Source organism: Mytilus galloprovincialis, chromosome 7, assembly GCF_965363235.1.
Source record: "Mytilus galloprovincialis chromosome 7, xbMytGall1.hap1.1, whole genome shotgun sequence".
Taxonomy (NCBI): Eukaryota; Metazoa; Mollusca; class Bivalvia; order Mytilida; family Mytilidae; genus Mytilus; species Mytilus galloprovincialis.
In genome coordinates, this window is record NC_134844.1 from 33,140,145 (window position 1) to 33,155,735 (window position 15,591).

At 32.6% G+C, this 15,591-nt stretch overlaps 2 protein-coding genes across 4 annotated transcripts in view; one reads left to right on the forward strand and one right to left on the reverse strand.

Moving 5' to 3' along the window:
* LOC143082803 (nose resistant to fluoxetine protein 6-like) overlaps positions 1–1,899 on the forward strand; it is a 26,240-nt gene extending 24,341 nt beyond the window's left edge. The window contains exon 15 of the mRNA XM_076258656.1: positions 1,590–1,899. Within this exon, the coding sequence (XP_076114771.1) occupies positions 1,590–1,721 (132 nt within the window). The 3' untranslated portion in view covers positions 1,722–1,899. The remainder of the gene's footprint in view (positions 1–1,589) is intronic.
* On the reverse strand, positions 1,712–13,977 carry LOC143082806 (excitatory amino acid transporter 3-like). Of its 3 annotated transcripts, XM_076258657.1 has the most exons (11): positions 13,708–13,968; positions 13,155–13,229; positions 10,044–10,166; positions 9,532–9,613; positions 8,957–8,999; positions 8,323–8,449; positions 7,533–7,659; positions 4,684–4,917; positions 3,901–4,095; positions 3,256–3,390; positions 1,712–2,470 (listed from the first exon to the last, which is right to left on the reverse strand). In XM_076258657.1, the coding sequence occupies exons 1-11, from the start codon at positions 13,856–13,858 to the stop codon at positions 2,242–2,244; spliced, it is 1,521 nt and encodes a 506-aa protein (XP_076114772.1). In that variant the 5' UTR covers positions 13,859–13,968; the 3' UTR covers positions 1,712–2,241. The 3 variants fall into 3 exon arrangements, 2 of the variants coding, with proteins under 2 accessions (XP_076114772.1, XP_076114773.1); XM_076258658.1 differs by lacking the exon at positions 3,901–4,095 and having other exon boundaries at positions 13,708–13,970; XR_012980477.1 differs by lacking the exons at positions 1,712–2,470; positions 3,256–3,390; positions 8,323–8,449 and having other exon boundaries at positions 4,063–4,095; positions 13,708–13,977.
* Between the last annotated feature and the right edge of the window lie 1,614 nt (positions 13,978–15,591).

The window sequence follows — 15,591 nt, forward strand, 5'->3', positions numbered from 1 at the left end:
AAATCAAGGTAACAAACAAAAACTGAAAGAATCAAAAAAAGAAGCTAGACCGTATGCGTCGACACGGTAAACTAGAATCAACTAAACAAACTGATGTCAAATGTTTACTATGATTGATTCAAATTCGTTGATTTGATTTATTACAAAATAGAGGTAAAATATACCAAAAAGATAATCTAACTCTTTTATGTAAATTGAAGTCAACCTGATAATATCATGACAAAAAAAATCAAAGGCGACGAAAAGAAACATAACAACCTACAAGACACAACAATAAATTGTTATCAAGGTACCAGGCTTTTAATTTGTATTATTGGTACGCCAGACGCGCGTTTCGTCTACACTAGACCAATCAGTGACGTTAAGATCAAAATAGTTAGAAAGCCAAAAAAGTATATAGTTAAATCATGACCAACATTAACTTTACTAAAACCCGCAGGTGATTTCAACTACTTCGGATTGGTAAGCAGATCCTGGATATATTATACAACTTGTAAATAAAGAATGTAGAACATTTTACATTTACTCACAATTAACTTCTGTAATGATAAAATTACAAAATGGTATGATCCCAACACTAGTAGGTTTATCGTGAAAAAACGTCACTAATTTCTTGCTATGATCTTTTATATTGAATTCTTCCAATCTTCTATATTGTGCCTATCGAGTGGTATGTTTAGTTTTGTCTCAGCGTTTTACAGTGTTAGTGAGATGCAATCTTTCAAAAAATATGTGTCACAGATGGACAGGATGTGTTTTTATTTTGTATTTACATCATTAAATGCTTTTAACAATTTGTAGCCCGATTTTTCCGAGGCACGATAAACACATTGGAGCTGAAAAGGCTTATCCTTCCTTATCAAATTCGTTCACATTAGGAGGTTTTTAGGGATTTCTTTTGCTCAATCTTAAGTTTGTTTTGTCTGGTGTTTTGTGGACTGCTGTATGTCTGTTAGTCTTTTTTTCTCTTTTGTCCATGGTATTATTTGTTTATAATAAATCTACGGATTTCGATTGCCTCCATAGTTTCTTCTCTGTTTCTAAACGGAAGTTAATGAATTTAGCTAGTATTAAATTAGATTGGAAATTTTTGGTAACCCGTACTTAATTTATTTTCGACGTGTGTAAGTGTGTGCGTGTTGGTTGATCTTATTAATTATTATCTATTATAATATCATCTTACATAGTGTATTTACTCTGTGTAACTTAAGTATTGCATGATATATACGCAGTTTGTGCTACTACATGTAGATATACAACTTGAACACGATATACAATAAATAGCAAAACTGTAGAATGGCGACATACAATAAATAGCAAAACTGTAGAATGGCGACAAACAATAAATAGCAAAACTGTAGAATGGCGACATACAATAAATAGCAAAACTGTAGAATGGCGACAAACATGTATTTTTTGCTCAGTCTTTAGTTTTCTATGTTGTATTTTGTGTACTTTTGTTTTCCTGTTGACCTTTTTTTTTGCCATGGCGTTGACGATTTATTATTTTCGACTTATGAGTTTGAATGTCCCTTTGGTATCTTTCGCCTATCTTTTGCAATATACATATGATTTTTTTTTTATTTTAGATATACGAGTTTCTAGCACACGTGGTATTGTCATTTGCAGTTGCATTTATCGCTTCACTTGCATTTGAATCACCTATGATGGGGCTCGAAAAGGTCATTTTCAGACGAGAAAGGAAGAAACGTGCACTTTAATCCTAAGTTGTTACATTGTAAATACATTTTACCAAATACGAGAACATTTTGCATATATAAACGTTTTATACATTTTGATATATATATATGACAGATTTTCAATATTTTTACTGTGAATTTTGTAACCATTTATATGTTCTTTTAAACAATGCTCTAATAAATATACTTAAAAAGCAAATCTTCTTAAAGGACTTTTGAAAATTTACAGTAGTCATTTGACATAACACAACTAACAGTGTTATTTGTCTCCAACACTTTCTTGTGTTATAAACCTGTAATCTCTTTATGTTTGGGTTATGAATTAACATTTTGTTATGACCATGCCATGTCAAAATACGAAAAAAGAAAAAAAAATCGTTTTCTTCTTTTTCAACTTGTAGTTTGTGTCCTTTTGACTTCAAAACGTTACTCTTATCTCTGTTTTTGTATAATATAAGCTTTTTAATTAAATAATATGACAGTTCACGTGCCAACGAAAATTTACAGAAGAGTAATGAAGATTTCCTATTTTTTATACGGATCACAATTTTTCGTTGAATAACTCTGAATGATTGTAAATTTCTAAATCTTGAATTATGTTTGATGAAACAGCGATATCTTTCGTTTCCTCAACAACGATTTCCTTCTCATAAGCAACGTCGTTTTCGGAAGATTTCTCTAACACCTTGAGGGACGACTGACATATTTTGTTAGTTACTACTCCACATAACCCTTGTACAAACACATTTGTGGTAGAACGCATTCGGTCTCTGTATGGAAATAAATATAAATTATCATATTTACAGATTTCTAAGATTCGTCAACTATGCATCGATTAACAAATAAAAACAACAGGTCAGCTTTAGCAAAACCTGTAACAGATATTAGTAAAATATAACCACAGCATGGATTAAACCATTCACAAGCAGTGGTTGTAAGTGTCAACAGAATATATTGGTTATGCTACGATCGGTGAGCACTTGCATTCATTAAGTACGCTAAGATAAATAATGACGGCAATAAAAATAGAAATAAATACACTTGGAAATTAACAATGAAATTGTGTGCATCTGTAAGTTACAAAAAAATAAGGCATTTTAAATTAACTGGGGCTTGAAACCTTATCCTTATTCATTCGAAGAATATATAATTGTACTTTTCCTGGCTACAAAATGGGGAAGATTGGCTTCTCAAACCTAAACTTTAACCTCCTGCATCATTGCAATACGTATAATCTGTGTCTATTCATAGATGTAATACATCTATGGTCTATGCTAACTAATTTAAGTAGTCGGGTTACTCGCCATTTCAACCCTGTTTCCTACAATTGTTATTATTCATCATATATATGTCTTATACATCATTATCTTCATTTCTCATCCATTTCGATATATTTTATTTGTTTGGCTCTTATAATTCAGAAAACAAATTATATGTCGTTCAAATATTGGCATGTTTTCAACGTATTGTTAAATTGTCCCATAGTATTTTTTAGAGATAAGAAATGTATTTTTAGTGAAGTAAATGTCGTTACATTAACGAAATAACTACTCACAAGAACCATTCAAAGGCGTACAGTAGAGATACTTCTTCGGCTGGTATTCCCAAAGCTGTTAGTAAAATAATCACGGTCACCAATGAAGCTCCCGCTACGGCTGGAATGGCTAGTGATGAAAACGTTGTAAGGATGCTTTGAAAATTAAGGAAAATATGCAATTTTAGTAAAAATCCAAGGTAACTCGTAAAAATGGTTAAAAAAACCATTGTCGCCATATTTCACATTGTAATCAATAGATATCATCTTTATCAAAATTTCTAGAAACACATCGAGACCAATGGTGCTGTGAGTAGTTGGTGGTTACAGAGAATTGTAATTAAATAAAAGAAAAATATAATTGAAATTTCTATTTTGTCAAACTTGTGAGTCCTATCGATAATAATCCTTGCATATGTTTGTGATTTTGGCATGAAAAAAAGTAAAATAACAAAATTCCTAACTCCAAGGACAGTTCAGATCGTAAAGTCCCTTATTAAATGAAAATATCAAAAGCTCAAACACATCAAACGAATCGAAAACAACTTTTAAATGACTGACATGGTACATGCAATTCTTTATGTAGAAGATGGTGAATTTAACCGGGTTTTATAGCTAGTTAAACCTCTCACTTTTTAACGTAATGAATCGATCGAATAAACCTACCAAACTAATATAACAGTCGCTGCATCAATATCTCGATCTACCATTTGCATTATAAATAGACAAGAGACACAAATATACAAACAGGAACCACATCGACCTATAGCTGCGTTTAAAGGACATACAAAGCGGCTTATTTTACTGTCTACATGATTAGGACCTTCCAATTGTTGTATGGTAGATGGCATAGCCACAGCCCTACAATGAAAGTTAATAAATATGTATCAGCTGTAGTAAGAACAACTTTTTTTTTTGCTTGACAGATTCAGTATTTCAAAAAATAAACACTTTAATTACGTACCCTAAAACTTTTTAACACTACAGGACCGAGGAAAATGTTGACAAGTCAAACAGAATATGAAATAGGATATTTGAACTAAATTCATGATTCATGTTAAACATAGGGAACATGAAAAAGGAAAAATATCACATCATTATATAAACACTTTTTATACAAAATAATTAGAATTATTTTTGTTGATTTTAATCGACAATGTTCGCTTTACGGTTAGCACTATACTACATTTGCCTTTATTTATCGCCAACGGAATGGAATCTCTGTAGGTGTACAGTAGTGTCCTCGGGGATTCTACCAGTCCGGTAGCCTAACAGTGTTCTAAAATGATACACGCATTATTTATGTCTACACCCATTATTTATACCTTGTGAAAATAAGAATATTCAAGTCTTTAATACTACGTCACCTACTTTATTTTACTAGATAAAGACTAGGTACATGTAAATAATATATGAATAATAGTACAAAATGAGTATATATGCTCTTACGTGCTGGTGGATGCTAGAACAATCATAGCTGGTTGTAACATTGTCCAGAGAAATTTGAACGGGTTTCTTCGTATGAAAATAAAGTAGGTGATGGGAAGTGCAACGAATGATAAAATTCCTAATCCTGCCATAACAGTTGCAATAAACAATCCAAGTCGATTGAAATCTTCCTCTAAATTTTTCGTTGATGCTAAAGTTTTGGCGATTAGGCTTGCGACTCCAATAGGAGTGGTCCTGGAAAACACAGTAAAAGTACATATAAGGGATGCAATGAACATAGAAATAAAAAATACTGTTTTACCTTTTTTCTTATCATAAAATATTTCAAACAGAAAAAAAATTTGTTTTGACGAAATTTTGTGTAGAGAAAATCCTCCATCAACATCGAAACTGTTTTGTCAAATTGGTTTTATGAATACAATTAGTATGCATACACCGTATATTTTATTTTTTGGATAATATTTTTGTTGTTGTAAAGACTTTTTGAAGATAATTTCAGTTTTGTTTGAGACATGTGCTTGGAAAATATCAGGTCAAACTTTTGATGTCTGGGTTTTAACTCTTCCCTTAATGGATAGGTAGTTTCTTTCGAGATCCTTTATCGTAGGATTTTCGTCTTTCCACTAACAGGAATATAGCTGAACATTTTAAAAGTTGTATCGGTTTGAAATTCAAGTTTGTTCTTACCAGTTTCCGGTTTGCCATGGCATTTGTGCGGCATCCGGGATGAGCTTGTCCCTTACTTTGTATTTTATTCTGCATCTTTTTTTTAAGAATGAGCTAATCAGGTGAGTGCGTGTGTTTCAAATGTTTTGGTTTTTTTTTTTTTGGCATTGTGTTTTGAGGAGTGTAACTTTCTGGTACTAAGATCCGTCACGACCAGTCTTGGAATTGGATAGGCAAATGCTCACATTAATCTGTGTTGATACAATGTGCTAATTGTCCTCCTTTACACCATAACTCAGGTGCTGCTACAAAAATATGGTTTTCAAGAGCACATGCTTAGTCTCATTATCCCTAATGCACCAAGTGTACTTTTGAGCTATTAAACCAAAAGTTCCAAATGGTGAAGTTGAAATCATCCCTTCGTAAATTTTACGGACGCCATCACGAGTTGGTTGACCGTTATGGAATAACCGTTTCACAAATGATATCGGATATGTTCCTTAAGTCGTAACTACAATCCCCTTCCCTTTCATGAATGTGACCTACCGAATTAGACTATTTACCGGCTTTGTTATCACAGAAGCAACACGACGGGTGCCACATGTGGAGCAGGATCTGCTTACCCTTCCGGAGCACCTGATATCACCCCTAGTTTTTTGGTGGGGTTCGTGTTGTTTATTCTTTAGTTTTCTATGTTGTGTTGTGTGTGCTGTTGTTTGTTTGTCTTTTTCATTTTTAACCATGGCGTTGTCAGTTGTTTTAGATTTATGAGTTTGACTGTCCCTTTGGTATCTTTCGTCCCTCTTTGAGAAGATACGTACACTGTCACCTCTTTTGTTAAATATCAATGGGGTCGTTTAAAATGAAGCATTTTTAGTTCTACCTTATTGTTTACAATAACATTAGAAAGTAGTATTTCAAAACTGAATATAAAATTAGGATATTTGAGGAAATCGAGTTCCTTTGCCTATTGTCATGGGGGAATAGAGAATAAGGGGCAAACTAAAGAGAATAAATGGCATAAAAGTTGAAGAATGGAGAAAAATAGGCAAAAAATAAACTATAACGGTGTGCTAAAATAAAGAATAACAAATAAAAGGATGCTGAAATATAAACAATAGACCATAATGGGATGCTGAAATATAAACAATAGAGATCAATGGATCAAAAACATAAAGAGTAGAGAAAAGGGCATAAAAAATTATGAATACACCCAAAGTCCAAAACCATCCTGTATTCCATAAATTTATAGACCATTTTGTAGTATTCTTTTAGTGTTTTTTATCGGTAGTATTTTGAAACAATATCTTGATCTTAAAGGTAATAAATCTATCCATTTGTATTATATTTGTAAGTATGGTTCTTATTGTTTTACCTCTTACCTTTGTGTTATCTTTTGTACCAGTTTTATAGACTTATATGCTTTTCATGTACTTATTTTTTGTGTACCCTCTTTTTCGTTAATTCAGTATTCGAGATAAAAGGAGTACGGTAGAGATCTATAGAAATCAGTTTATCCCTACCACATGTACCTGTCCGACATGAAGTGGTTTTCATCTAATACCTTAATGTTTTTGCATTAATGGCATTTGTATTAATGAAAGGTCTTAAGTAGATATAAGAAGATGTGATATTATTGCCAATGAGACAACTCTCCATCCAAGTCACAATTAATAAAAGTAAATCATTATAGGTCAAAGTGCAGTCTTCAACATGGAGCCTTGGCTCACATCGGACAGCCAGCTATAAACGGCCCCCAAAATTACTAGTGTAAAACCATTCAAACGGGAAAACCAACTGTCTAATATATATAAAAAAACGAGAAACGAGAAATACTTATGAACCACATCAACAAATGACAACCTGAACATCAGATTCCTGACTTAGGACAGGTGCAAACAATTGCAGCGGGTTTAAACAATTTAATGGTACCAAACCTTCATCCTTATCTGAAACAATAGTGTAACATCACAACATAGAAAGACACACTACAAAATATCAATTGAAATGGCTTAACTCAATCAAAAGACATATTAAGGTCTATTAAAGGTACTGAAATTTTTTCTAGACTTTTGAAGATTATATGTTGACCTCTAGATGTGTCTATGTAACAATACATATTACCTGCGGGGAAATGTGAATTAGAAATTGATATTAAAAATAAATAAATAAATGTTTCTTACCATATGATTTTCCCCAATAACAGTAGAATTACTTCAGTAGCAGAGTAGAAAAACCTTGAAAAATGACGACCAGTTTCTTTTGCTGCCCCAGCAGCGATTCCAAGCATACAACTAGCAATTAGAATTCCTACAAAGATTGTTGCAACTATCTTAACTCTTTAAAATGATTGGCATTGTTTTAAAACTTGTCTTTTAGGAATGAATTAAATGTTATACAATATTTTTGTTTACAAATGAAATAGTCAAAATTTTGACGTCCTTTTTCATTGAACTAGTACACATTTTTGTTTAGGGGCTAGCTGAAGCCCGCCTACGGGTGCGGGATTTTCTTGCTGTGTTGAAGACCCACTAGTGGCCTTTGGCTGTTTTTTGCTCTTTGGTCGGGTTGTTGTCTCTTTGACACAATCCCCATTTCCATTTTCAATTTTAAAACATTTGAAGGTTACCATTTACTGGATGAAGTGTAAAAGTTTTTTTTTTAATTTTCATAAATATTTTTCTTTAAATCTTAAGTTTTGTTTAATCTTTCGCCTTTGCAAGAAAACTGCAATCCTAAACACACACGACAAAAATTCCCATGGAATCTTTATTCATAGATTTTATATCATTTTGCAAATGAATGCAAAATGACACGGTTTTATTTTTATCCAAAAAAAGTTGAAACGGTATTGGGAATTTCTAGACGAACGTCTTTTTCTGTAAAACGTTTAAGTGATCTTCATCATGGTATATACTTATCTCTTATACTCTTGCATAGATCAAATACAAAAAGGCAAATAATCTTGCTGACCTAAAATATTGGTGCTAGATGATTTTTCTACTTTTTTGCTGATCACAACAGAATGCATAAGAGTTGTTGTTGTACCATTAATTGTTACATTGTATTGTTGGTTTTCTGTCTGGTATTCTGTTTGAGCCTGTGTAGATGTAAACGAGGTTGATGTATTCGAAGTAATTGTTTAATAAGATCTACATGTACTAAATTTATAAATACATACAAATGCTCGCGATTCATTTTTGTATGTAATATTTTCTATATCAGTCGTAATTTCTGTTACAAGACCAATTGTTTTATTCAATTATAGACAAATAAGAAAAACCAGACGCATTCATCTTAACGACAATGCTGATAGATATTTTGTAGCAACAATGAGGAGGTAACTGAAAAATATCTATCTGATAATTATACTATATATCTACCATCCTTGGGTAGTTAATGTTCAATCAATTCATAAACTAGATGATTGACAAATGGTATAGACACTTGTATATTTGTAATTCAGTTCGATGTCCGCTGTACGTTTTGTCTGTTTTAATTTGTTTCAGAGTTAAGTCTCAATATTTGCACAACCGCCGTCTTTTTTATTTCACTTTTTTTTTTATCATAATCACTAATTTATGAGAGCTTAAATTTCATACTTTACCTTCTGAAAAGTTGCAGATATCAAATTGTCAGGAAATAAGTTTCTACAAAAATTGCACATAATATTTTAGAACTATATTTTAAATATGGTTAGTTAATTAATGTATAAAATGCTCTATATATACTGCACTCAAACGTGTGGTTACTGAAAGATTTCCAATGACATACGAATATTTACTGTTTATAGTTTGTTGATATAACCAAAGACATATAATATAACACAATATTTCATGCATTTTGAAAGAAAGTACAAAGATTAGTTCATATGTGGTGTTGCTTATGCCTTTGGTTAAAGCCAGATAGATTTACCAAACTGCTATGATATGAAGTTTAGTTGTTGACTATAACTATTATGATTTTAATATGAGTAACACGACGGATGTAACTGGTTGAACCGGAAGTAATGACCCTATCGGAGCATCTTCGTTTATTTCTGACCCTACCGGAGCATCTTGGTTTATTTCCAGCTGTGTTTTATTGGTTTTTGTGTATGGAGTTATGATTTTGGTTTTCTTTTGGACATCGTTTTGTTCGACGTAGTTTTTATTGTTCCTAAATGCATCTTCACTTATTTACCTTAGAAGATCTGCAAATATGTCCTCTGTTTGGATGTTTGTGTTCTTACTTCCACCAGTTGATTGTGTTGAAGATATTTCACCTATGAAAATGTTTTAGAAAACTGTCAAAATGAATAAAAATGTTATCATGATATTACAGAAATAATAAAATACACAAAATGATTGTATAAATGTATCTATTGCAGGTAAAGGCACTTATAGTACTCATGAACTTTTTCCCCATGCCAAGAAATTGCCTTCGTTGAAATTCTGCAAACACCCCATAGAGCAAATTACATGGATGATTAATATTGACCATTCGGTATATGGCCGTGTTCTAAGCGACACGTACATGAAGGTCATAAATTAATTTCTTGAATGAAATCAAATCTTTAGCTACTAATGACTGCCGTAGGAGGTCGACCGGAATTTTTAGCGAGGATTTCTTGGCATGGTTTCTAACTTTTGTTTCTCAAGTGGACGGTTTCTTTTGAAATTGAAGATTGAAAGAAAAAACAAATAAATAAATACCTGGTTTAATTGTTAAACATACCAACACTCCAACTAGACATGGAACAAAATTTGATATCATGATGAACGTCAGACTTACAATGCTAATTTTACCATTCGATTTTGGATCCAACGACGCCGTTCCTACAAAAAAATAATATTTTAACCACTACAATGTTTCGGGGGGGGGAGAGGTTAGCATAGATAATGACAAAAGAGACAGACTTACATTTATCCGAACGTACGAGTAAAAAGGTTAGACCTTGTCAGAAGGAGTATTGTCCCTATTCCTTCTAGAGTCAAAAGTGGATTTGTTTAAACAGAAAAATCCGTTTAATGGTGTTTACATATCTCAGTTGATACGTTATGCTCATGCATGTTCACACTATAAGGACTTCATATACAGGAGTGTGCTCCTAACGCAGAAACTGCTCCAACAAAGTTATGAGGAGGACCGATTAAAAATGACACTCCGTAAATTTTATGGACACCATCACGAATTGGTTAATCCATACGATGTGTCTTTGTCCAAACTAACTAAGGATATTTTTACCACGTGTTAGATTGTGGTTTGCCATTACGTTGTCTGATCTTTTAAGTACCGAACGTGACTTATTCCCGATTGTGACTGTTTTACTGTGTGTGAATTCGCATTGCTATAAGACGTGTCACGGTATTTTTCTATCCAAAATTCATGTATTTAGTTTTGATGTTATATCTTGTTATTCTCATCGGATTTTGTCAAATGTCTTATTATCGTTTGTAGTTGTAAATCTTTTTTTTTTTTTCTGTTCTATTAATCACCCAGTCAATTTATAAGATTTCAGTTTGGGTCAACTAAATTTATACGATGTATTTGGTTTACAGTTTGATTTAGAAGAAATACCGACAGAGCTAGATAATACAATTAATTATCTAATTACTACCACTATTTTATATTAATCAGTATTGTAATTTTCTTTGTTATTAATACATTTTATATCAGTATTACAAACCTAATCGTGAACCCTATCCTATTTTTTTGAAATAATAAGAAATTTAAATGTGACGTGACTTTTGTGCGTTGATCTCTTCGGCTAACATATAATACGTTGTTCGGTTGTGCCTTTTTATGTGCTGATTTAGGTTGTTTTACGTATTCGTTTTTATTCTATAGTTAGTCACCACTTCGGTGTTAACATGTATATCTATTATAGAGTCAGTTTTTATAAATTTGTTGTTTGCAAAGGTATGAATTATTCTAATTACTAAGGATTTTCTTATCCCAGGTAGATAACCTTAGCCGTATTTGGCACAACTTATTGGAACTTTTGATCCTCAATGCTCTTTAACTTTGTACTTGTTTTGGCTTTCGAATTTTTTATACCCCCGCTTTGAAAAAAGGGGGGTATACTGTTTACCTCTGTCTGTCCTTCCGTCAGTCCCATGAATATTTTTCGTCACATTTTTCTCAGGAACTACACTACCAGAATTTCTGAAATTTAGTTTCAGGCTTGATATAAGTCAGCTATACCGTGTGATGCGTTTTCAGATTCATCACTCAACAACTTCCTGTTTACCGAACACTTGTTTGATTTTACACATGATAGCCAAGTTGAAAATTTTTCGTCACATTTTTCTCAGGAACTACAATACAAGGATTTCTGAAATTTGGTTTAAGGGTTAATATAAGTCAGCTATACCGTGTGATGCGTTTTCAGATTCATCACTCGACAACTTCCTGTTTACCGAACACTTGCATATTTTTACACAATTAATGTTATCCACTTGCGGCGGGTGTATCATCAGTGAGCAGTAGCTCGCAGTTTCACTTGTTTTATCTGAGCGTCACTGATGAGTCTTGTGTGGACGAAACGCGCGTCTGGCGTATTAAATTATAAGCCTGGTACCTTTTGATAGCTATTATGTGTGTGTTTCTCTGTCCTGTATGTTCTCCCATTTATTTGTATTGTATACCTGTCATGTAATGTTGTCATTTTAATGTTATATTTAACATTGCCACAAAAGCGGGAGGTTTGGCTAGCCACAAACCCAGGTTCAACCCACCATTTTTTCTTAAAATGACCTGTACCAAGTCAGGAAAATGGCCATTGTTATATTATAGTTCGTTTCTGTGTATGTTGCATTTTAGTGTTGTGTTTCTGTTGTGTCGTTGTTCTCTTATATTTGATGTGTTTCCGTCTGTTTTAGTTTGAAACCCGGATTTGTTTTTTCCTCAATCGATTATTGAATTTCGAACAGCGGTATACTACTGTTGCCTTTATTTAAATGATTTTTATTTTTCATTTATTCCCATCAAATGTTTTTTTTTTTTAATTTTAGACCACTGACAACAAACAATCACATATCACAGTCAGAATTTTGTGTTTCTGATTTTTTTTTAAAGATGAATATATATTCTACGAATATATATCCAGATTTTTCTTAAATATAGAAATGAAATTTATGAACTCATTTTTACTGAGTCAAAACATTAACAATGACCAATTTCCCCATTTAAAATATAAAATAGAAGATGTGGTATGATTGCCAATGAGACAACTGTCCACGAGAGACCAAAATGACACAGACATTAACAACTATAGGTCACCGTACGGCCTTCAACAATGATTAGAATTCAACGTTATCTTCATATCAAAACAATTTGAAAAACAAGACAATTTTTTCCCCTTGATATTGATGTTCAGTTGGCATCTTAGTATTGAGTGTACAATTATGCTCAGATGGTTCGTTTGCTTGCAATGAAGTCTAGGATTTAAATTGTAATATTTGTATAACTAAGAAATCAAAGACATGAAATCAAATTAACCTTAATTTTATCACGAACTTTAACATTTATCATTGAACTAGGAGTCCATCTGCATGACTATAATAAAATTTGATAGTATCCCGTTTAGCTTTAGAAAATTTGTTAAGATAACAAGTTGAAGAATTGTCCATTTATTTTTTTATATTTGGCTTGATAGACTTATTGGTAAAGGCTTGTTATAGATAAAGATATACTGGTGTTGCTAAATCTCTGCGTCTTGTGAGCAACAAGAATCAATACACTACTTGATAGTTAGAACATGTACTAAAATGATTATTTTATTTTTTTACTAAGCAGATCAACAAAATAAGCACACGGCATACCTGATATTACTGAACAAGCCACCAAAGGTACAATCATCATTTTTAATAAGTTTAAGTACATTTCTCCAAGGATTCCTAATAATGAAAATATATAAGTTTTCAGCATGTTATCCATGATTTTTCTTCTAAGTATTTATTTGATATAATAATTAATATTTTGGTATAAAAATTGACAATATTTGAAATTGATTCTTGATAATAAAAAATAAAAAAAACTACAAGTGACCAACTCGGAATGCACGAAACATTTTGTAAATAGGCTCAGATGATTTTTTGAACAACAAAACAAATGTTGTTATTCATCTTCCACGTTTTCGTACTGTATCGCTTTTAACATTTTTTGGTACCATATGTAACTATGGTTACCATAAATAAAGGACTTCTAGGTTTGTTCAGTAAAATGAGTTTTGTCAGCGAAAACAAACAAAATTGTAGTTATCACCGTGTTTTGTTTCAAATTTTAAACGCGTATATTTCGATATTTAATAATTCGTACATACATTTTTAATTATTTAAGAAGTAGGTTAATGCTCAATATAAGAAATTGTCTTACCTATCCACATAAGTGCAGACTCTGACGGAGAAAACTGCCGAACTCCTATACCGAGTCCAAACCCAACAGCTGCACCAATAAATGTTAATATCACCAGTAGGTTTGAAACAATTATTTGTTTGCATCTAATATTCTTTGTCTTGTCCGACATTATCCCCTGACAATCACTGACGAATAGAACCAGTTTCTAGACTTTAAAGTTGTGTTGAACAGGTTGACGAAATGTGATATTACATACACTTGTATGAGATGGTAAATATCTTCGTTACCGAGAAGACACATTTTGTTTGTTGATTTTAATGTAAATATTTTACGCTGTGAAGGTTGAACCGTTTTATCATCTAATTGTTTATGGTTTATCACAATAAAAAAATATATAATTGACCTTATGACTTGTACGATATGTACAAAAGGACACATTGGGAAACGTCAAATAAACAGCAACTCAACGAAACCAATAACTAAAAGATATTGTCTATAAACTATATGCCCAGCTTAAAATCGTCATTTCAAAAAGTGTAAAAATTTTACAAAGTATTTGAAACATCTACCATTATTCTCCACATAAATAAAAATATTAAGAAACATATTTAACCTAACATAAAAAATAAGGTAATGTGCTATAATTGTAAATGAGACAATTATCAATTAATATAAATAAGAAGATATAGTATGTGTGCCATTTAGACAACTCTTCATCCAAGTCAAAGTCACAATGTATAAAAAGTTAACAATCATAGGTCAAGGCTCACACCGAACAGAAAGCTATTGAGTACTCTTAAATGACTAGTGTAAACAATTCAAAAGGAAAACCAACGACAGCCACTGAAAAAAACCGGCTCCTGGCTTGGGACAGGTGCAAAAAAATGCAGCGGGTTTAAACTAGTTAGATGTCGCAAAAACCCTAGACTATTTAATGTTTGATAACAAGTCAAACACTGACGAAGTTCCTTATTTGGAACAGGCAAACCAACATGAGGCGGGGTCAAACTATTTATGTAAGGAAATAATTAATGAGGTAAATTGGAATTGTTCACTGACTTAAGCTGAGAGAATGTTTAGATAAAAAAAAAAAAAAACCTTGCGTACTCAACGACAAATCAAAATGAATGTATGTCTTTTGAATCTTTTTTATTAATTTGAAATAAAGATAAAATATTAAAGAACATGTGAGTTTGAAAGTCAAAATGACGACAATGTAATGCGGGGTTCGCACATTCCCGATTACTGCTCCAGTTTGAGATCAGACAGCGATACGAGACGAAAAGTGAAAAAGTCGGATTACTATCCTCAATTATCTGGAATGTCTTATCATTGTCTGAACGCAGTCGTTTAAGTTCGTAACAGATTCCTACGGGTCGGGAAGGGTCCGAATAGTTCGGTGAATCACGTCTACAGTTATGTGCGTCCCGTAACATTCGGGGAAACTCAACCGATTTGGTCTAGTCGGATTACAATCATGCCTATGTCGTGACAGATTCTGCTGTATAGGAACAATGTTCTGTGTATTCTGAACGGTGTCCTGTGGAACGGGAATGATCTGGAGAAATTTTTCATTGCTGTTTTTCTGCCGATTGAGTCCAGATTGCATCCAGATCTTGTCGATTGCGAACCGTTTTTGCCGAAACCGTTCCGGAACAGTCCCGTTGTTAATACAAAATTCGTCAATGATACCCACGTCAGAGTCCGGGTGCACTCGACTCCAATATTAATTGACCAGGATTGTCAGTTTTCCTATCGAAGGTCGGTGGTTTTCACCGGGCACTCAGGCTTCCTCCACCAATAAAAACTGATCGCCACGAAATAGCCCAAAATCGGTGCTTAAAAGTGGCGTTAAATCACCAAAAATCAAATCAAACCAAAACATTACAAGTATTGGTAATC

Coding starts and splice junctions, on each gene's coding strand:
- LOC143082806 (XM_076258657.1), bottom strand. CDS start 13,858: ATGTCGGACAAGACAAAGAATATTAGATGCAAACAAATAATTGTTTCA. Junction 13,230..13,707: donor GTCTGCACTTATGTGGATAG/GTAAGACAATTT, acceptor TTTCATTATTAG/GAATCCTTGGAGAAATGTAC. Junction 9,000..9,531: donor ATATTTGCAGATCTTCTAAG/GTAAATAAGTGA, acceptor CAATTTTTGTAG/AAACTTATTTCCTGACAATT.